A 20,746-nucleotide genomic window follows, 5' to 3' on the forward strand; every position below is an offset into this window, starting at 1 on the left:
CTTCGGATATATAATGTTCGGATGGTGTCGAACAACTCGTACGTGCCGAACGAGCGGTTAGCCACGAACGCGCGAGGCCGGCCCGCGAGTGTTTGTCAGCGGCCGGATTCGAATCGACCATCAATTTTTTGTTCTTATGGGATCACACGACTACACGCCTCGTCATTTCCAACGTTTTGAAATATCCGCGCGATAAATATTTTGATATTTCTACTTTTCTAGAGTCCCTAGAAATAAGAGTCTTGGCCAATCTTCTAGTTTGTACTTTTGTGTACGTATTACTTATTTGCACTTATACACAACTATATAAGGCGTTTTACATATCTGCTTTTCAATTTTGTCACGTGCTCAGTCATCATCTGATTGGTTCCGCCATTTTTTATCAAGCCAATCGAAAATGGGGCAACACTGACCAGACTTTTACTTCTTAAGGACATTATAATTTCGATAAAGGAGCGACGCGTATCATGTAGCACAGCAATGACATGCACTTCTTTTCGTCGTCGCAGATGTTTTTATTTTAACTTTATATAAAAAGAATATATAGGATGTTGCAAAAACTGACGATAAATATTTTAAAGATATATTTTTTGTAACATTTGAAGATGATAGTTTTCACATGGAAAGAATTAAAAAAATTATACGAATGACAGAGATAGAATTTCGTGCAAGGGGATAACCGCTAGTTGAAATATTGTTCCACAGATTACATGATTTCATCTGATTACAAATAATTTTTTTCACTACTATGAAGCAATTTGGTAAAATATACGATTTTATTTAATATTATACAATGATTTCTCGTGGTTGCATATATAATGATCGGATTGTACATAGAGATTTTATATAAATTTTATAATGATTTCGAGGATTCTGTCCCACGATTACATTAAGTGGTTACCCCCTCGATTTCGCGCGTTCAGGGATGGAAAGATGGTCAGTACTGAAAGTCCCGAATGTGTAGTTATTGTCAAAGATATAAAATTCGAGGAATTCACGCTCGAAATTCTAGTCCTGTTAGTCATGATTTTTAAACTCTTATCATCTGAAAACTAACATAGCCTTGGCATTTTCGAGTTAGACTTTTCGTCTTAAAATGTTACAAAGAACCGTCTTTGAAATATTTACCGTCAATTTTGGATCCACTCGGTATAGATGATATTATGGATATTATGGCGTTCAATGCAATTGCGCACGGCAATTCGATAATTGTTGAGCCGCGCCATTTTGAGCGTGTGATTTCGAGAGTCGCACGCTCGCTGATGCGGCATACCGGACGCTCTCGGCTAGGAATAGTCGAGACAGGATACGGGAACAGTTACCAACGCGTCAGGGCCAGCGTAGCTCTAGGCGATCGGGCAAGGACGGTACCGCTACGAGCAAAGATCTTCAATCGCTCTCCTCCCGCAGGAATTTATGACGCGAAAAATCTTGTTTCCTCCGCGGGAATTTCGCCGATTTCTCGCGCGACTCGCCTAGCGATAGAGCTTACGGATCGTCCTTATAGAAAAAGCGAGCAACTAAGTCGAACGGCGAATCGTTCGCTCGGAACGAACGCGATATCTATCGACATAGAATTTGTAGAGAAAGACGTTGCGCACTTCCGTTCGATTCCTTTCCTCTCTAAATACGAAATTGATCTTGACTTGACGAATATTCGACGGGATATGTTATCTTTCTTTTGTCGTTGGACATTATCTTACCTTCGTGTCTAATACTTGAATGAAAATTGTAAGTACAGCCCATTTAAAGTTAAGTGAAACTTAAGTAATTCACTTATTCACGTCTGTTCATTGGTAATTTCAGATACAGCACAATTAATCACGATCTGAGCTTTGTATCGACAGTTATGTGACGATTTGTCTCTCCCAACAAACAGGGAAATTCTCATTTTCACGGTTAATATTCATCCGTTCCAAATATTGGCGACGCGGGCGCGATCGATCGGGGGTAAATAGAGAGGCGCCTTGACGTGTCGATGAGATCGACAAGTGCGGACGATATAGGCTGATACAGGCCGATACTCCTAGATCCGACTGAACGGGCGTACGGAGGTCGTTGAATCCCATTAAGCGGTACTCTCCGATCGTTTCTGCCGACCACCTGTATGCCGACGTTTTTTTCAGTCAATGTCTCCGCATCCGCATCTCTCTCCCACCCCCTTTCTCTTCTTTCTCTCTCTACCCTGCTGCAGCATGCCTATCACGATATTGCGTCGGATGACGACGACGAAGAGGAGGTAGACACCAGGACGAGAGCAATTACACTCCTCATCGTCGTCGTCGTCGTCGTCCTCGTCATCCTGACGCGCTCATAGTCGGTGAATATCGCGCGCTACAGCTAGAATATTGTATTCTCCTTTTCTCGTGTGGCTAATGCGGCCACACCTTTCACCAACACCCAACCCAGCAGGCTCTGATCCGACTAGCGTACTTAGCTAGCTAGGCTAGCTGGATGACTTGGCTTGCCGATCGAAGAAATAGCCAGGCGCGGTCGTTCGTTCGCTCGTTCGCTGCGACCGGCAATACGACTTGCGCGCATCTCGAGAGTCGCCTAACAGTAAAGTCTTTCTCTTGCTTTGTTCCGTCGTTGGACGGCTCGGAGAGGATCTCGTAGGATTTTCATTACGTTCCTCCCGTCACTTACGGGATACTCTCGCAATTGTCTCTACTCTCTCCTCGATCTCGAGGAATATTCAGTATGTCGATGTGCGCAACTTAAAATGCAACACGCGCCATCTCTTCATGTATGTCATTTACGTAAATTTAGGAATTAAAAGTAGAGCTCGGACATAGATTCGAACAAATTGCATGGTCAAGCTACGAATAGTTTGAAGTCGAAACATTTGACACTCAGATTCAAATAACTTTTATAATTCCAAAAGTCAACGATACTTTGAACTGTTTAATGGATTTGCGATGTTCGGAAATCTGGCAGTTTGGAAAGTTTAGTTGAGGAAAACTTCCGAAAATAGCATTCATTGAGACGTGAATAGCTTTAGTTCCTTCCTTTTCATATGTTATTCAACTTCACGATTTTGTCCGAATTCAAAGAATTCAACAAATTGTTTTTAAAATTTGCAGATGAATATTTATTGTTTTAATTTTATTTATTTATAAACTCTATTGTTTTACTTGAAATAAGTTTGTATTATATTCAAATATAATTTAAAATGAAAGTTACAATTCTCTGAAAACGATCCTTCAAACTTTAAAGAACTATACAGAAAACTAGTGAAAACTGGTGAAAATTTCAATGTTGTCAAAGCCTACAAAAAATTTCTTTTCTTAAGCCTGAGATATACAATTAAAAAATGTAGACATTATATAGGAACAAAGGAATAACAGATTTCAACCAATCAGAAACTGTGTATTCTGATATTTACAGTTTCTGTAAAAAGTTGTTATCCCTAGTACATATTGCCTGTACTCGTACTTTTCAGTTGAAAAGAGAATGAGGATTAGAGCCTTTTATGTTGAAAGGTTATATCTACGAATTTTTTTAATTCGTAGTGCTATGAGTTTTTGTTCCAGTCCAATATTTCACTTATCTTAACTTTTACTGAGATATATTCTTAAAATAAAAAAAAGAATTTGAGGAAATAAGAAAACAGATATCAGATAGAATTTTGGACGGCAGTCCTTTAAAAACTTCGAAAAATTTCTAGGAAATTTCGAAATTTATAAGAGTACAAACTAAGATGCAGAGTGCATTTCGTTTTGGATTCACAATGCTTGTAAGCATAATTTGTCCTTGTTCTATATTTGATAGATAATACGAATGATATGATGCTTCTTGCTGCATGTGAACGTAAAAACGAAACACACCTTACGATTTAAATTTGTTTGTATTCTTATAGATTTTGAAATTTTCTATAGAAATTTTTCAAAGTTTCTAAAGGATCGCCGTGTGTCTTGAGTCCTGTTTTCTTTGATATCTGTTTTCTTATTTCCACAAATTCTTTTCGCTTGTTTTTTCCTTCATTTTTTATTTTAATAGTTTGCTATTTTTTACTGTTATGTCTCTACTATTATGTACGTTAAATAGAAAAATATATCTCAATAATTGAAATAAGTGAAATATTGGATTGGAACAAAAGTTCGTAGCATTACGAATTTCAAAATTCAAACAGCTGTTTAAACTTCGTTCAAAATAAACGAAATTTAAGTTTAGAAAGGGCTGTGAAAGGCTTAAAATCTCTTCTTTCGAAAGGTCACAATGTTTTTTTAGTTTCTGTGAGCTTGGTAATTTTGACATATAGAAAACTACATGCTGGATAAAATAGGAAATTTACTTCTCATTTTGTAGGACTAAAAAAAACCTTGCAAAAATTTTCGACTTTCTAACGTGAAAGCTTAAAGTTTTCTCTTATAAAATAATTTTGTTACGTTTCTTTTTATTACTTGATGTGAAATTTTTTATTACTGAGTTATCGCGAATTAAATAAAAGGAGTATTTTGACTTTGAGTGCTCATAATTCCGTTAAAAATCATCATCATTAAGAAAACGGAAAATAGAAAATTCTTAAAGCCGAAACTTTACTCTGTCGAATGATATAATTGCTAATTTTTTTTAATACATAGACATGATAACAATGAAATAGCGCTATACAAACTTTTATTTCGACCCAATATATAATTTACAACTTTATGTAAAATACTTTTCCCAAATTATCTTTTCAATATGAAATCGTCTATAATAAGACTTTTTATTATCTTAATGATTTTATATTTCTGTATAATAAGAGCATTATATAACTACGGGATATCTTGGGATCTAATTAACTAATTAGTATAGCTATGCGCAAAAGTGCGAAATGTCGACGACAAAACAATCAACCAGCTGGTCGTCCTGCGCAATTCGTAAGAACGACAGGCCTACTCGATACTGAAAGAACTTTTTCCGCTGCCGCTTCGACGGTCCGAACAAAAAGGATATCGTAGTCTACCCGGGGACCCTTCGACATAAAAGGCTCCAACCCTCATTCTCTTTCCCTTCGGGTAGTATATAGGGTCGACTATACCCTGAACCCAAATCCGACCTGGCCCCGCAGCCTCCAATATAGTATATCTCAACCTTAGGGCCACGGATACTATTGTTCATACACTATTGCTATCATTTCCATTCACCCACCCACGTGTTTATACGGTACATGCACTCAAAATACAAATATTAACATTGTATTGTTTCATTAATTACAAATTTCTGAAAGCTTTCTCTTTTCCTTAGATAAAGAACATATCGATTGCACACACACACACACACACACACACATATATATATATGTATATATTTATTTATTTATATATCACAATCTGAAAACACATTTTATTATATTAAACATTTGTAACCATCTATCTATTTATCCAGAATTTGTAAAGTTGCTTTTTGTAGAATAGGTCATTTTTCACATAACTTTGCCGTTGAAATATTACTTTTATGCTGCATTCTCACAAAGCTTAAATGAGAATCCCTGGGTTTTATTGTCGACTCTTCGAAACGTACCACACGCACCCTTATGTCCGACCCTCGTCAAGACAGCACAGCGTTGTGACCTAAGCACAACGATCATCCGTATTTCCTACCTGGGCCCAGGTATCTCCAACTATGCCCAGGCTCCACAAGTAGCTAAAAGACGGCAAAATAAATTTTTCCGGCACATACCTTCTTTCTCAAAATTCTTGGAAGTTTTGCTTGTGCGTGACTAGTACAAAAGAAGAAGTTTCTAATTTGTACGAATAATGCATAGCTTGGCATAATGCGAATCAAATATATATTGCTATACGACAGAAAAAAGATAGAGAAATATTTATGTTTTAAAAATTAATAAAGAGAAATAGAAAAACTATAGATCTAAATTTAGTTTTGAAATTTATAATTTTGAAAAATATCGAGCAATAGTTTAGTTTAATTTCACTAAGTTCACGTATTCGCAATATTTTTATAGCGAAATAAATTCTGTAATGTTCTTCCGCAAGCTTTCCGTGCTATTTATATCCTCTTTCACTAAAATCAATTAGTGATATCGAGTATAGATACCATGACGAAACCAAGTTTCGTTCCTCAACCACAAACTCTTCGTAATTCGGTGCTTTCTTCATTACACCTTCGATTTATCACTCTCGTAAGTAGAAAGTGTTCATGTATGCGCAAACCAGACGCGTGTTCATTGTTGACCAGCTGGCACCTGCTATGTCCGAACTGTCCACTTGTCCTTTTCCTTCTCTCTCTCTCTCTCTCTCTCTCTCTCTCTCTCTCTCTCTCTCTCTCTCGAGTCCTACGGACATCGTAAACTTCATCCCGCGCGCCCACTCGTCAGACGCGAACAGGTTCCGCGCGCTCACGTACGCACACATATTGCCCCTCTCGCTTCATTCTCCCTTCATTCCTCTCTTTTCTCCTTTCTTTTCTCCCTTGCTTGTTTTGCTTTATCTTAACTTGGACTTTAGATGTACTATTTTAACTCCGTCGTTCGCATATAAAACAACTCGAGGTATTTCTCGATTTTATTTATTAGTCGTTCTATCGTTGAGCAAAACAAGTGAAAATTTTATACTTATTATTTTACTTAACATTTATATATATTATCAAAATTTGATAGTAATATTTATAATTTATATTCGTGAAAGATTTCGAACGAGCACATGTTTGAAAAAAAGAAAATTTATTTAAAAATTCGTGATTGAAAGAGCATCCTATATCTCTAAAATACTCCGTATATCATTGGACATAAACATAAATATATTCAATAGAGTATATGGTATCTCGCGAGGTACACCCCGCTTCACAATTTCACCGTGACCGATCGCGCACCGTTCCATTCATAGACGAGTTCATCCCATCGGCGAAGTCTCTTCATCGAAATCGAAAATATTTGAAATAAAAACCTTCGCGCTCCACATGACGCCGCGTGACGAACGTCGAAGGGCGACCAGGGGCGGGATGAACCAGGGGAGAGAGAGGGGCTTTCGAGGGTGGTTTGCGGGCCGGAGGGTGGGAAGGGAGGACGCCGCGTCATACGCGCGTAAGCAGGAAGACGCCACGCTAAAAAAATCCGGCGCGAGGCAAAAAATGTATCGGAAAGGGAGAGTGGCGTGTATATATACGTATCCCCACTGGCACTCCCACGCGCAAGGGGTGCCCGCCATTGCCCGACATATGGCCCCCTTTTTCAGCCACCGCGCTGCGCCGCGTCTCCGCTTTCCCACACGGCGAAGATACAGCCACCCGTGTACGTGCGTGCGTGCGTGCGTGCGTATGTACGTGTGCGTGCACTGTGATGCCCGCACGGATGCGTCCATCAAGCTATTTGAATTTTCGATAGAATAAAGGGAAAGTTTACCCTAACACGGATTACTCTGGATAAGCCAAGTTCATTTTTACTCGCTAAAAATATCACTTTGATTTTATCGGAATGTATATTATTATCTTCAAATTTAAACTTGAGTATATTATTAATCTCTGAATTTCTAATATCTTTTGTGATGAGCAATTCATATATTGAAAACAGTTATACATTGTATGATAATGTCATTGTGATATATAGATATATATAATATATGACGAAAAATATTTACCGTAAAATTTGATAAAAATAATCGTTATTAATACGCTAAATCTTTGATATTATAATTTTTTGAATCAAATTCGTTATGTCATTTTTATCTGATAGCTAAATTTATTCGCCGTACGAGATCTACGACCGAAATATCCTTATCGTTGTCGAAACAAATTGAGACATCTCTCTCTCGCAAAGTACGGGAAACGCGCGGAAACCTTTGACTCCTAGAATTGGCATGGACCAATTAACGACAACGTGACGTTTTCCATTGCTTTATTTCGAGAGGATCCGACGACGTCCTTTTTCCCCTATTTCCGTCTCTTTCCTCTTTTCTACTTCTCGTCTCCGCTCGCCTACTCCCCCTCTCGCATTTCTCAATTTTCCGTCCACGAGTTTTTCATTCCCTCTCGTCCACTTTCTTTCTCTCTCGCGGCCTTCCTCCCGCTTCTGATCCCCACCCAATTCCCCGGTTTTCGGGGTAGGACCCTTCGTTCAGGACACCGCAGATGTCGCGCGCCCCTGTAGATAATATCAGCGGCGCTCAGTTTGATTTACGCAAAGAGGCCACGTGTCCTTGGCTGAGCTTAACCGCGCGATCTCATCAGTTCTATTATATTTTCTAATAAACTGAACTGAATACCCCCACATATACTAAAAATACAGTATACATAACACTACACATAATAATAATATCACATAAATAAATAAATATAACTAATATTTGAATATTCTCGTAGGGGAGAACTTAAATTTTCGATATAATTCAACAACATATATATACAATGTTAATTTCATACCATGAGAAGACGAGTATATGATCGCGAAAGATTTTCCCGAAAACCGTGCGTGGCTTTCTGGGATGATAATCAAAATTCAACGTCGGATACACGTACGAATGAGAGGCACTGGGGAGCAGGGGAGCCGACCCTCCGTTTTCGGCGACCTTCCTTTATTCATCCCCTAATGTAGGCCCGACTGGCGCGTAGGCTCTCTCTCCTCGTCGCGTTCGTATATAGGGTAGGGTATTTACCAGTCGGGAGGCATATATACGCGCGTTATGTACGTTACATAGCGCGAGCGAGGCAAGGGCGCGCGTATACCTACGTGCGGGAGAGATCGCCTACGCGCTTTCGTAGGTATCGGGCGCGGGGTGCCTCGGGGGTTGGTGGAGGAGTGAATGAGTGGGTCGGCGTCGCCTATTGGATAGTTACCGCCGAGACGCATCGGAATAACCCCTCTACCTCGTATACCTCGTCCCGCTCGGCATCCCTGCGACTCGCCGATTCGTACACGTGCCCGTCGTCCCTCGGGGGTGAAACGTCGTAGAATCTCGCGCACGTTTCGCGCCCGATGACGTATCCGCGCGCCGTTTTCGCCCGGCTAGTCTCGCGTGTTGCCGAAAAAGGCCGCGGCATCTTTGTGATACCGGCCAACTTTCTGTAGACCTTTATCGGAAACTTGGAAACTTCTCCGACAAGAAAAATAATTCCTTCGAAATAATCAATTTTCGATCGGAAGTGTAAATATAGATTCCTGTCGGTACCGTATTATTTATGTTTAACTATAAAGTATCACGGAAAGTTTTCCTTGCGAAATTAATTTATGGAACCTTGTATTAACATCTGTAAACTTAATGAAAAGTTCGTTTCAATTAAAAAAACAGTCCTGATGATCAGAACATGCGGTATAAATGATATTTCCTAATATAAATCACGTGCATTTCTAAATGAAAAACTGACGGGACGATTTAGACTTTCCTTATAGATAAAGTATTCTTTTTAATTAAATTATTTATCGTTAATATTTATTTATCGTAGCTTATTTGAACACAGGCCGCTGCTGTGCGAAACAGGTCGCGTGTTCGGCAACGGGAGTCTCGAGAAATTTCGTCTTAACGTCTTAACCGCCTTGAACAAGCGAAGTCCTTGAAGCCTGAAGCCGGTCGACCGGCGCGGCGCGGTGCGGCGCACAATCTTATCCACGCGCGCGCTCGTTGCGATAGCGCGTGGCTAATCTGCCGCGGACTTTACTCTGCTAAACTCGTCGTCGGCGTCGTTTGGGTCAGCCTCCAGAATAGCGACGAATTTCAACGTCTCGGGCGTTTTCGAGCGCCAAGAATTCGTCTTTTCAACGTCGCGTACCTTTCGACACGTATACCTGTAAAGATTTCTGTATCCCTCACTATTTCGTACGACGAATATATGTAGATTTTAATGTATCACGGATTAAATTTTGCATAGCTAACGTGATGATCTGGTAAAACGATAGTGTCTCGACCTTGACCCCGGTTCACGTAAAACTCAAAAGACCGCATCCCTGAGAACATTTGTCAAATCGAGCCATTCGATCCAGTTGCGCACACGTGATTGCTTGACGAAAGGGAAACGTCAGGATACGAATAGGTTTCTGTATCAAGACGAAGAAAAGGAGAGAAGGAGAGAGAAAGAGAGATTCGTGGAAAAGATTAACGTTCTCTTTCTAGAAAATTAATGCGAAGTATTTTATTGTGATATTTATTTTATATATTCAAGACTATAACGGTCAAAGCTAGATCTTTTTTGCCTAAACAATGCCCAGTGAATTATTTATATCCTATATATGTACATGCATATGTCGGTCCGAATAAAATCTTAACATCGAAAGTATATTTTATATTTTCGAACTATCGTTTTACTTCTTTTCTACATTATTATATTTTACAGTTTAATTCTTTGAACTTTTCACAGTAAAGAAACTAGTTTTTCAGATAATTAAACCAAATATGTAATCATAATTAAGATAATAAGATCGTAAAAAGTAATCACAAAATCTACTACATAAAAGTAAAGTCGAATAATAATGATAATTTAAGATATCGTTGGAAACAGCAAAAAGATAAAAGGTAAAAGAGGTTGAAGAAAGTAAACCAATATATTCCGGAGAGAAACGGCTTTTTCATAATCATAATCTTCGCGAGGCGAGGGAATGCGTGCTTAAAAAATAAAAAGCTCATTTACTATTTTACGTAAACGCAACATTCTCGTAACTCGCTCTCATCATGGCGATTTACGTGTCTTAATAAAAATACTTTCCATCCACGCAAGACGCAACCGAGCGAGTCCTTTCGACATATTCCACTCGCTCGCACGTTCGCTCGCTCGCTCGCTCGCTCACATCGCCCGAAGCTCGCCTCGTTGTTCCTTCGCCCGATAGCGACGTGCTCCGGCTGTTTACGCCGCTTCGCAATTTCTCCGCGCGGCGCCGCCACCGTCGAGTCCCCTTTCGAAAATAACACACGGCCGGTTGACGTCATGCTGTCATGACCACCGTGGCGCGCCAACGTCGCTCCGACGTCGTGTGTGCGCGGCGCAGAAAATTCAACTCGCGCGCGCGCACCACGCATACACACGCAAGCGCGCAGTATTACTCATGCACACTCATTCGTGCGCCCGCGTGTATATATATGTATATATATAAAATATATATACATATATATATAGTAAGAGAGAGAGGTACACGCTATCCGCGCGCTCGTGCTCGTTTCATCGTGAGTGCGCGCGTCACCGCGCCGATATCAACGGCAACAAGCGCATGTGAGCATACATACACACATACAAGCATCACGTATACACTGACTACTTTTATCTACCAACGACTGGTCTCTCGGCCGACTCAGCCTTCGAAGCGCGTTCATCGGCAGGGCCGGCGAGAGACGGCGATTTCTGGCGTTAGTGACTTTAAAAGTATAAACATCATTTGCTGCAACAACGATATAATTTAGCAATTATCTTTTTTTGAGTTGTCTGCATAAAGAAGATAATGCTGATGAGAATTTAATCCCTTCAGACGCTGCGTACATTGTAATGTGTATTAAATTTGAAAACATTATCTGTTTAAATTATTTTATTCTGTCGATATTATTTGAGATCTGATGCACATAATAATGTATATATGTTGGAAGAATATTTAAAATTTTGAAAAAAATTAAATTGTTTAGCATAAACTGTTTATTAAAGTGCGCATAAATCGAATTAAATTTTTAACATTCAATAAAATCAGATTTGAAGGGGTTCGTACATTGAATATAAAGCAAATGATACTTTTATTCTTCTACTAAATAGTAGACAAAATCGTTATATTAAAAGTGCATTAAAAAATAACAACACAAAATTTTAATTATTCAAAATATTTAAAATATTCAAACTGGAAAACTTTATTTTTTTTTCAGTTATGTTATTAGCAAATGTTATTGTAGCAAGTAATTGATGTGAACCCAACATGAGATTCAACCGTTTTAAACATCATTAAGTTTTCAGATGACATTTTCAGAAGATGTATACTGTTTCTTTCTTTCTTTATTTAGAAGATGAAAAATAGAGAAAAATTTAGAAAAGATTAGAATAGACAGTGAAGCTAAAGATCTTTTTATTCTGATATTTTTCTAGCATCAATGTCTTAATTATCAATGACTATTAATGAAACGTCCACCGTAGTTGTTTATATCAAATGTCTTTATTCCAATTTTCTATGTCTAGGCTTCGTTTTTAAATAATAAATATAAAAGTCGTAAATTAGTTTTCTATGGTTTTAAATATTTATTCAATACCGATATCTTTTTTTAGTTATTTTACAAAGAATTTAAGATTAATAAGTAAAATAAACCTGAAATGTTCTGATATATTACTGATAAATAAGTAACGTAACATTGAATGCCAAAAATGAAAAATAACGCTATGTCCGGAATCAATTTAGAGTGTAATTATCCTATTTACTAATAAAAAATCATTTCGATTACAATTTTTATTACATACAATAATATCTAATCGTAATTATATGTACTACATCCACTCGATACTCGAAAGAGCCGTGCGTTCAGACTTTGACTCGAGTGACGTACCATCACACATCGTTTAAATAAATATTATTCAAGCTTAATCAAGACTCAAATGATTATTTATCTTTTTCTAAACACATCGCAATCGAGCATCCATTAATATAACACCTCTTTACATATAGTTGTTACATTAGTAACGCACACGCTAATCTGATTTGAAGTTAATTTTGATCTTTTTATGATCTTCGAAGATAGCATTCTTTATAATGGAACATATAAACATATATATGTCAAAAATTCAAAAATAGTCTCACAAATCGGACTAATGAGAGTCTAACGCTGTTCTTCAGGCGTAGAGAAAAAGATCTAGATGTACTTCAAATAGCCCTCTTTAATCACATGAAATTATATTCGAACGTTTCGACTCACTTTGGAGTCTTCATCAGCGAAGAAAATTACAAAAATTAGAAATTCTCCGTTGAGAGTCAGTCACCACAAACTACCAAATCTGTTGTACTCTGCATTCTCAACGGGAAAACACCAAAAGCTCAACAAAAATATATATATTCCATTCTTTATAAAAGTAACACGCTCGCAATTATATGTGTAACAATAAATTAAATCACAAAATTATGTATTGTCCAAAAAGTATGTATTGTCATTTGAAATTGGAACGTTAAAATGGACATTCTTAATACAAATATATATGTCATATTTGGGAAAATTTCTATTATTTAGATACATTCTATTGTTTAACATATAACACGAATAATTTCAACAAATATCTATGATCCCTTTTTGTAGATAAGCAGTATCTATATAACAATGGATCACTGCGATTGATTACCCTTAACGAAAGGACCGAATCTCAGCAACGCCGGTTAACGTTGACGAGATCTAGGCGCCGCGATTTCCAACCTCGGCACTGTCACACGAGTTGTTAGATAGCTTCGGCTCGGCCGTACCGAGTCAAGTCGAGCCGAGTCGAAGCAAACATTACCTCATCGCCCGGCAGAGCCGGATCCACCGTGAACCTTCTCCACTTAGGATTTTACTAGCCGCGCGCCGTCACTACCTTGCGCCACTGCCGCGCGCGCGTCACGTTCACAAAAACGCTCCTTTCTCAGCGGACGGACGGACGGACGGACGGACAGACGCGCATCGCGAGAACCGCTCGTATATACATACATACATACACATATGTATATTCACCCAACTTTTGTAACCCGTCTGGCTTTTGTTTCGCCTTGCGTCGCGTACTTGTCAGTCCCCAATCCCTTGCCGCGCGATTGTCGACCAATCTAGTCGACAGCTTTATCTGTCGCCGCCACCGTTATTTCTTGCTCATTAGCGAAAGCGCTCTCTGAGCGCCGCTGACGCTCCGTGAGATCTAGAACCTCTCCAAACTTCTATCGCCGCTTTTATCGTGTCGTCGCTCGAATTACGCGTATAAATTATATATAATTTGAATTTTCTTTCATTCGCGAAGACGTCGAATATCGATTAAAAAAATATCGTACTTCAAAGAAGTCGGAGTCGCCGGGATTGAGCTACCTTCAACTCCTGCTTCGTATATCGGTCATTCAATTGTCCACAAATACCTATATCTTATCCTATATTGCACGAACCGGTCTATTTCTCGACATCCGCGGATTACATTCGTTGGATTCGTCGCAAGGCTCCTCCATTTCTAAATGCATTATCCACATTTATCGGTTTTTACCGACGAATTCTTTTGGCGGCGATCCTCCCTCGCTTGTGTACCTTCCAACGATTTATGCGGTTATCGAAGTCCCGCGACGCACCTCGGGTTACCGCGTATCCCACTCGTCTCGAGTTCGAACCGCGATAAAACTTCCCCGGGTTTTATTCCCTGTGTTTTCGTTATTCTTCCCTCACTCGTTTGACGCCTGTTGCTCGCTTGTGGCGAATCCCAGTCGTTTTATCACTCGACGTCAAAGTTGCCGCGCGGAATCTATGACTTCCTTTATATTTGAGTATCGATATCGGAGTGAGTTATATGCAGCTCGATCGCGCCGATAGACTGCGACGCGCAAATGCGACTATTCGTGACACAGAGAAGCCCTCAGGATCGTTCAGCCTTGTACGAAAGTCAAGAAGTGCGTGCACGCGTTGGAATGTACGTCGTATAAAATAGCGGTCGCGATTGGATAAGCCGACCTACACGGAAGGAAAGATTTTAATGAAGTATTTAAAAGTTTAGTTAAATACAGATCTAGAAATAATTTTATTTGATCATCAAAATAATTATATAAAAATCTCAAGCATGCCGAATAATACTGTAAAAAGTTTGCAGGGTTGTCACAAAATTGTAAATCAAGGAAATATCAGAGAAATTGAAAACGATCGGGGAAATTAGGAAAAGTCAAGGAATTTTTTGGAAAATTAAAATTCTTGATTTTTTAAAGAAGTTTTTGATACGCACACATTACACTTACGCCGTTTTGGAATACCAACTTAACAATTAAATGCAAGCAGTATCAGTAACATTAACAGTAATTCACATAGCTATGTTAAATTGCTCTCTCAATAAAATATTTAGCGGTTTCCAAATCAGGATGAAAATATCAAAAAATTTCAAAATGTTGGAAGCAGGGAAAATTATGAAATTTTGTCTCGAAATTAGAGAAAAGTTATGGAATTTTCGAACGAGGAATTCGTGGTTTGGACATTCCGGCACCAGTTTGAGCGTCCTACATAATTATTTTGATAATCCAATGAAATTATTTTCAGATTTGTATCTGATTAAATTCTCAGATACTTCAACAAAACCGTCCTTTCCTTTGTATTTGTATATCACAAACAAGAGTATCGGATATCAGTGATACATTACGATCATTTCCTTTGAATCGCGGGAGCGAAACCCTTATTAAGCTCCACATTAACCCCTGCCGATAGATGCGTGGCCGCGAGGTTTACAAACGAGATGCAAGCCGCGAGGATTTCACAAGTGGAAAAGGAGCGTCGCGGGGCGTGGCGCCTCTCTCAACTCTGATTTACGGCCGGTTAAGAACCGCGTATTATCGCCACATACAACTAATCCTTCCCAGTGTATTTCCCCCTTCCATCCCCTACCTCACCCCTATTGTCCCATCTGTGCGTCGCCTCACCCTCGAGTCCTACTCAATCACCCCCTAACCCTCTTTCGCGGTCGAGTCACCCTCCTCCCACGTTTTGTGTACCTCTTCGTCCTTTCCCTCATCCCCTTGCGCTTCCTCCTTTCCCTAACCATCTTACCTCGAACCGTCCATCCGTCTCTCCTGCCCCTTTCTCCCTCGCCTGTACTCTACGCTTTGCCCTGGTCTCTCTTTCTCTTTCCCTCTCGCGCTTCCTTTCTCCCTCGCCCCCCAAGTTCCTCTTGTTCCCGTTCCCGTTGTCGATTCAACAAGTGCCCGGTCACGCTTCGCAAATATCGCACGTAAGAGGAGGAGACGCCGGAGATTACGGCCGCATCCACAGTCGAGCGCGCGCCCCATTCGCCGAGTTTCGCCGAAATTTTCAAGTACATACCCCCGAGTTACGTACTACTCCCTGTGGGAGGTAATCGAGAGACAACGACCAAGTTTCACCGATCGACGAAATTATTAACCCACGGTACACGCGCGTACCACCCTCGTTCTCACGAGTTTATCTCCCAACGCACTTTCACGACGTACAGCAACGTGCATCGAGATTCACTCGCTTTGCACGGATCTTCGCGTGATAATCTGATGAAACTTGCGAATCGTTTCAACAATTCGTACGAGCAATTCGACGAGCGAGCGAGTCGCGAGGCATAATTTATCAACGTGAAATACGCATGGAGTAAAATAAAAAAAATGTCAGATATTTTTTATATCGATTGAAAATAAGCGGCGAAGTAATCAGTAGATTCAAAGCGCAACAAAAATTTTGAAATATTCCATCGAATGATTAAATTTATTATTTCATTTATTCGTCTCGGATTTGCTCAAATCTGTCTTTATACAGATCCTTCAAGGATTCGCAAAGTGAGCTGTTGCAGCGAATGTCACTTTTAGAAAAAGAATGTAGTTTTGAGAAAAAGAAAGAGTCGCTCGGAAAAGAGTTGGCGTCATTCTCTCGAACGCTAGAAGGCGAGATTAGATCCGCCGCGTCGTTTTTCCTCCGCGATGATTCCACGAACGTTCCTCGGAGCTCCGAGCTGGCCGGTTGACCAGCACGTCGCGTTGGAAGGAGAATCTCCGCGAGCGAGTCATATTCCAAGTAGGCCGCTACGGCCGGCTGCGGCGGATGTACGCGGTCGCAAGAGCCGAGCTGTTGCCGCTAGAGACACTCGAGTCAGGCCAGGAACGTAACTACTACTGCGTGGCAAGTAGAAAACGCTCGGAGTACAAGTCTTACCGCCCAAGTCCGCTTGTCTCGACTGATAAGACAAAACTGGGTCACTCTCAGTCGAGTATAAAATTATACACAAATTTATATGGCTTCGATTACGAGAGGCTAAATAGCACGGAACTCGAATAGTAACCGACGCACGTCGCGTAATTACGCGATAAAGAAATGGGATCGTGAAAAAAGTTGTCTATTTTATCCGACTTCTTTTTCGATTTTATCGAATATCGAATTTCTTAGTGCTGATTTATGGAATATAACGGAATCATACGGAATAGAAACGGCAATAGCGGGAACGTACATTTGCGCGTCACGTTGGCTTTGCCTATAGTCTCCAGTCCATCGTGTACGCCACAAGCTCGATCACCAACATCGTTCACTACCGCCAGCGGAGTCGCGCTATCAGCGCAGCTCGAGGCGGCGTTGGTAATGACGTGCGGACGCTGAGTTCGATGGAAACGCGGTGACGTTTGTTTCCCGAGCCATTAGATCGTCCCGTTTGCGTACGAAATTCGCTTACAAAACGTTTCGAGCGCGCAGCTCCGTTTTATTGTGAATCAGCGGATATCACGTACATATGAAAATTAATGAAACTTAATATTTCATTGGTCGCTCAGCACACAGTGAAACGATGAAACGCTTTGCAGCCGCTGTTATCAGTTCTCACTTATGAAAAAGTAGACGTATGTTACCACGCATCGATGATTCCAACTTTTCAAAACAAAAAAACGTATGAGCGTCGAGTCGAAGACTCTCGACTGTCGAGACGTTATAGAATAATTTCATTCCGCAGTTGTCGACTTTCAAAAGTTATGTATTGCGTGAAAAGAAAGACGCGCCTTTTTCTTAAGGAAAAAAAAAAGAGAGGGGGGAAGAAGAGAGACTTTAAATTTGATAAGCCGTGAGTTGGAAACGTTCGGAGTAGGAATAGTATCCGCGACTATTTCTAACGTGAATTTATGAAAGTTGTGCGAATTATCAAAGTTTGGTAAGTGGCAATTCGCTCTATAATCGAGTCGAGCGACGAAAGTCAAAGAGACGATAATCGACTTCGGTAATAAGATTAATCACGTGATTATGAAGAAGGGGGGAGGGAGCATTCGCGTCTTCTTCCTTCATTTTGAATTTCATGCGTCTGTATGCTCAGGGGACCAAAAGTACTGTCGTTACCCTTTTCGGTCGACCTGGCGACTATCGTCGTCGCTTTTTCGTCTGGCTTCCAGCCAGAATAACAGTCCTAGCATCTTCTGTTATAATATATGTATATATATGTATCTCTCTCTCTTTCTCTCTCTCTCTCTCTCTCTCTCTCTCTCTCTCTCTCTCTCTCCTTCTGTCTTTCCTATCCTTCCTCCGTGAGATCAAACGTCATGTGGAGGCCACGTGGACTCGGCCAGCCGACAAACATGTCGCTGGTGACATCTCACGGTATCTCCGAGCACAACCGAGCACGCTATCGTGGCGATACATCCCCCTCTCTTCCCCTCTTCATCATCGCCGGCCTCTCACCCTTCTCTAACTCCCCCTTCTCCCAGCCTCTCTTTCTCACGCTCGCGAGAACGCGTTCTTGCTCCCGCCAGCGGAGAAACGCGTCTCTCTGTCTTCCGAGGTGAGCAAGGGCTTGGAGGGAGGAACGATTATTTACTTACTTTCACTCGCGCGACCTCGTACGCGCGTAAATCATCCACGGCTGCGTGGGTACTGCTTTCGTAGGGTCCGCGGCGCCAAGATACGCACGCGAGTTCGACCCGCCCTACGATCGACGAGACGAAGAGAAATTATAATCCCGGTGTTCATGTCTCGACCTCATTCCCAGTTCGAGGAAAAAAACTCATATAATTTTTAATATTGAACAAAACGAAATACAGAGAAATCGATAATACTCAACAATAAAGATACTCTTTGGTTGAATTAAACTCGATAAATGTATATATAAACCTGTTTTATTTTTTTTTATTTAAACAAAGATGATTTCGTTATCTAACTATTTTACAGCTCATAAAATTATGCGTTAAAAAAAAATAGGTATAACTTTTCTTTGTTTTTCTGCTTGTGAGTTTCTTTGTCATAAGTGCCAGCGAGCATTTCTAAGATAACTGCTGTTGGAAGTCTGTAGCCAGCTCGCTCGCCAGCGAGCGATCGTCCGCGTTCCGCTGATGATTTCTTCCCGGCAGGGCTAAGGAGTCGCGTGACGTCACTTTTTCCATCGCCCCGATGGAGTGCCGAGCGTCTGAGTCACGTCCTCTCTTGCCTGCTCTCTCGCCTCCGATCGTCGCGCAAAACTAACGCGCCTATTCGTCTTTGTTGCATCAACACCGACGAATAACTTTGAGATAACTAGCTGACCCTTAACAAACTTTAGTCGTGTAGCGGCTGAATATAATAGAATTATACCTGACTCTCGATTACGTAACATTGGTCATTTTGACTCAAAGCGAAAATTTTAGATGGTTGTGTGTACGATTGATACTATGAGATTCTAAATTGTAGGTAAAAATACTTTGAACCTTCCTGTATCAGTCACTATAAGGCAGAGATTCACTTGCATTCTATACTCAAATAGGATGCCTTAGAACTTAGATGTAGTTTTCATAACTGTAGTTGAAGGCTAGCGATAACTACACGTCTTTTGTACAGATAGAGCTGGATGCGCGCGAAGAAATACATGGAGCTAATGTTAGCGATTTGTGGCTTTTTTTCAGAGTTGTGCAATGATGGGTCTGCAGGCGACGGCAGGAAAACGCAAATTGGAGGGTGGTGTCGGCTGTATGGAATTCCACATGGACTTAGGCGAGAGTCCGTCGAAGCTCGGGCGCGTGGATGGTAGCTGGTGGGCGATGGACGACAGTTACGGGCCGCCCCTGAACCAGACATCAACGTCATATTACGAGATGGAAGTGAGCTCGCCCTGCCTACAGGCGACGAACTCGTGCCAGCCCTCGTCGACGAGTTCTCCGCAGTCGCAACAGCAACAGCAGCAGCAACAATCCCCGCAACACCCGTCGCAACACCATCCATCTTCCCAATCGCCGCAACAGGCACAGCAACAGCAGCAGCAGTCGCAACAACAGCAACAGCAGCAACAACAACAATCGCCGGCGTCATCCTCGACATCGGCCTCGTCCACAGTGACACAGTTGCATCATCATACGCAACATTATTATCACCATCAGCGCGCCACCGTTAGTCCTATCGGCAGCAACGGTTACAGCCAGCTATCGAGATCTCAACCACAATGGGGCGCTCTTCATCATTACGAGCCACCAACGATACGTCGAGAGGAAAACGGCAAGAGCTATCTGGAGCTCGGTTCGAGTTACCGGGCGAACGAGCGGTGTTGCGAAGGTTCAAAGTCCAGCTGGTGTCGGCGCGGCCGGGCCTGTTACAGGCAGCGGCGACTCGCCGTGCTTAACATTTCAATGTGCAAACTCGCCAGGTACCGCCAATTCCCGGATCCGAGCCTCCACCGATCGGTACTGATCTGCAATACTTTGAGACACTTAGAACGTGAGATGGAAAGGGACAGGAGTCCACCACCTATGGAGCCGGTCGTGCCGGCGCCAATCGCTCAACTGCAACCGCCCGAACAGGGTAGGTTAACACCTTTCCCTGTGCCCCCAACGTCGTCGGGTGAGACTGACGTCGATTCTGGCATCGGTGACAGCGACGACAGCCGATCGATCAATTGGGGTAGTGTACTATCTTTATCGAGTCAGTCGCCGCTCGACCCGCTCAACAACAACGAATTACTGGATGTGGACATTGGGCCCGATCTCGACCTGGATTTTATGCCCGGGTGGAAACTGACGCCTCTTTCAGCGGATGACATTCTGAGAAGTACAACGACGACCCAGGAACAGCACCATCACCACCACCACCACCATCATCATCATCACCATCAACATCATCATCACCAACAGCAACAGCAGCAGCAGCAGCAGCAGCAGCAGCAGCAACAGCAACATCTGATGTCGTCGGGGAGCAGTTGCGGCAGCAGC

The 20,746-nt window shown here is 41.4% G+C and overlaps 1 protein-coding gene across 1 annotated transcript in view; it reads left to right on the top strand.

Moving 5' to 3' along the window:
- The window catches only part of tara (SERTA domain-containing protein 2 taranis), a 51,380-nt gene that overhangs the window by 30,179 nt on the left and 455 nt on the right, over positions 1-20,746 (top strand). Inside the window, exon 3 of the mRNA XM_018512700.1 lies at positions 19,451-20,746. Within this exon, the coding sequence (XP_018368202.1) occupies positions 19,451-20,746 (1,296 nt within the window). The remainder of the gene's footprint in view (positions 1-19,450) is intronic.

This window comes from Trachymyrmex cornetzi, unplaced genomic scaffold (genome assembly GCF_001594075.2).
Source record: "Trachymyrmex cornetzi isolate Tcor2-1 unplaced genomic scaffold, Tcor1.1 scaffold422, whole genome shotgun sequence".
NCBI classification, from domain to species: Eukaryota; Metazoa; Arthropoda; class Insecta; order Hymenoptera; family Formicidae; genus Trachymyrmex; species Trachymyrmex cornetzi.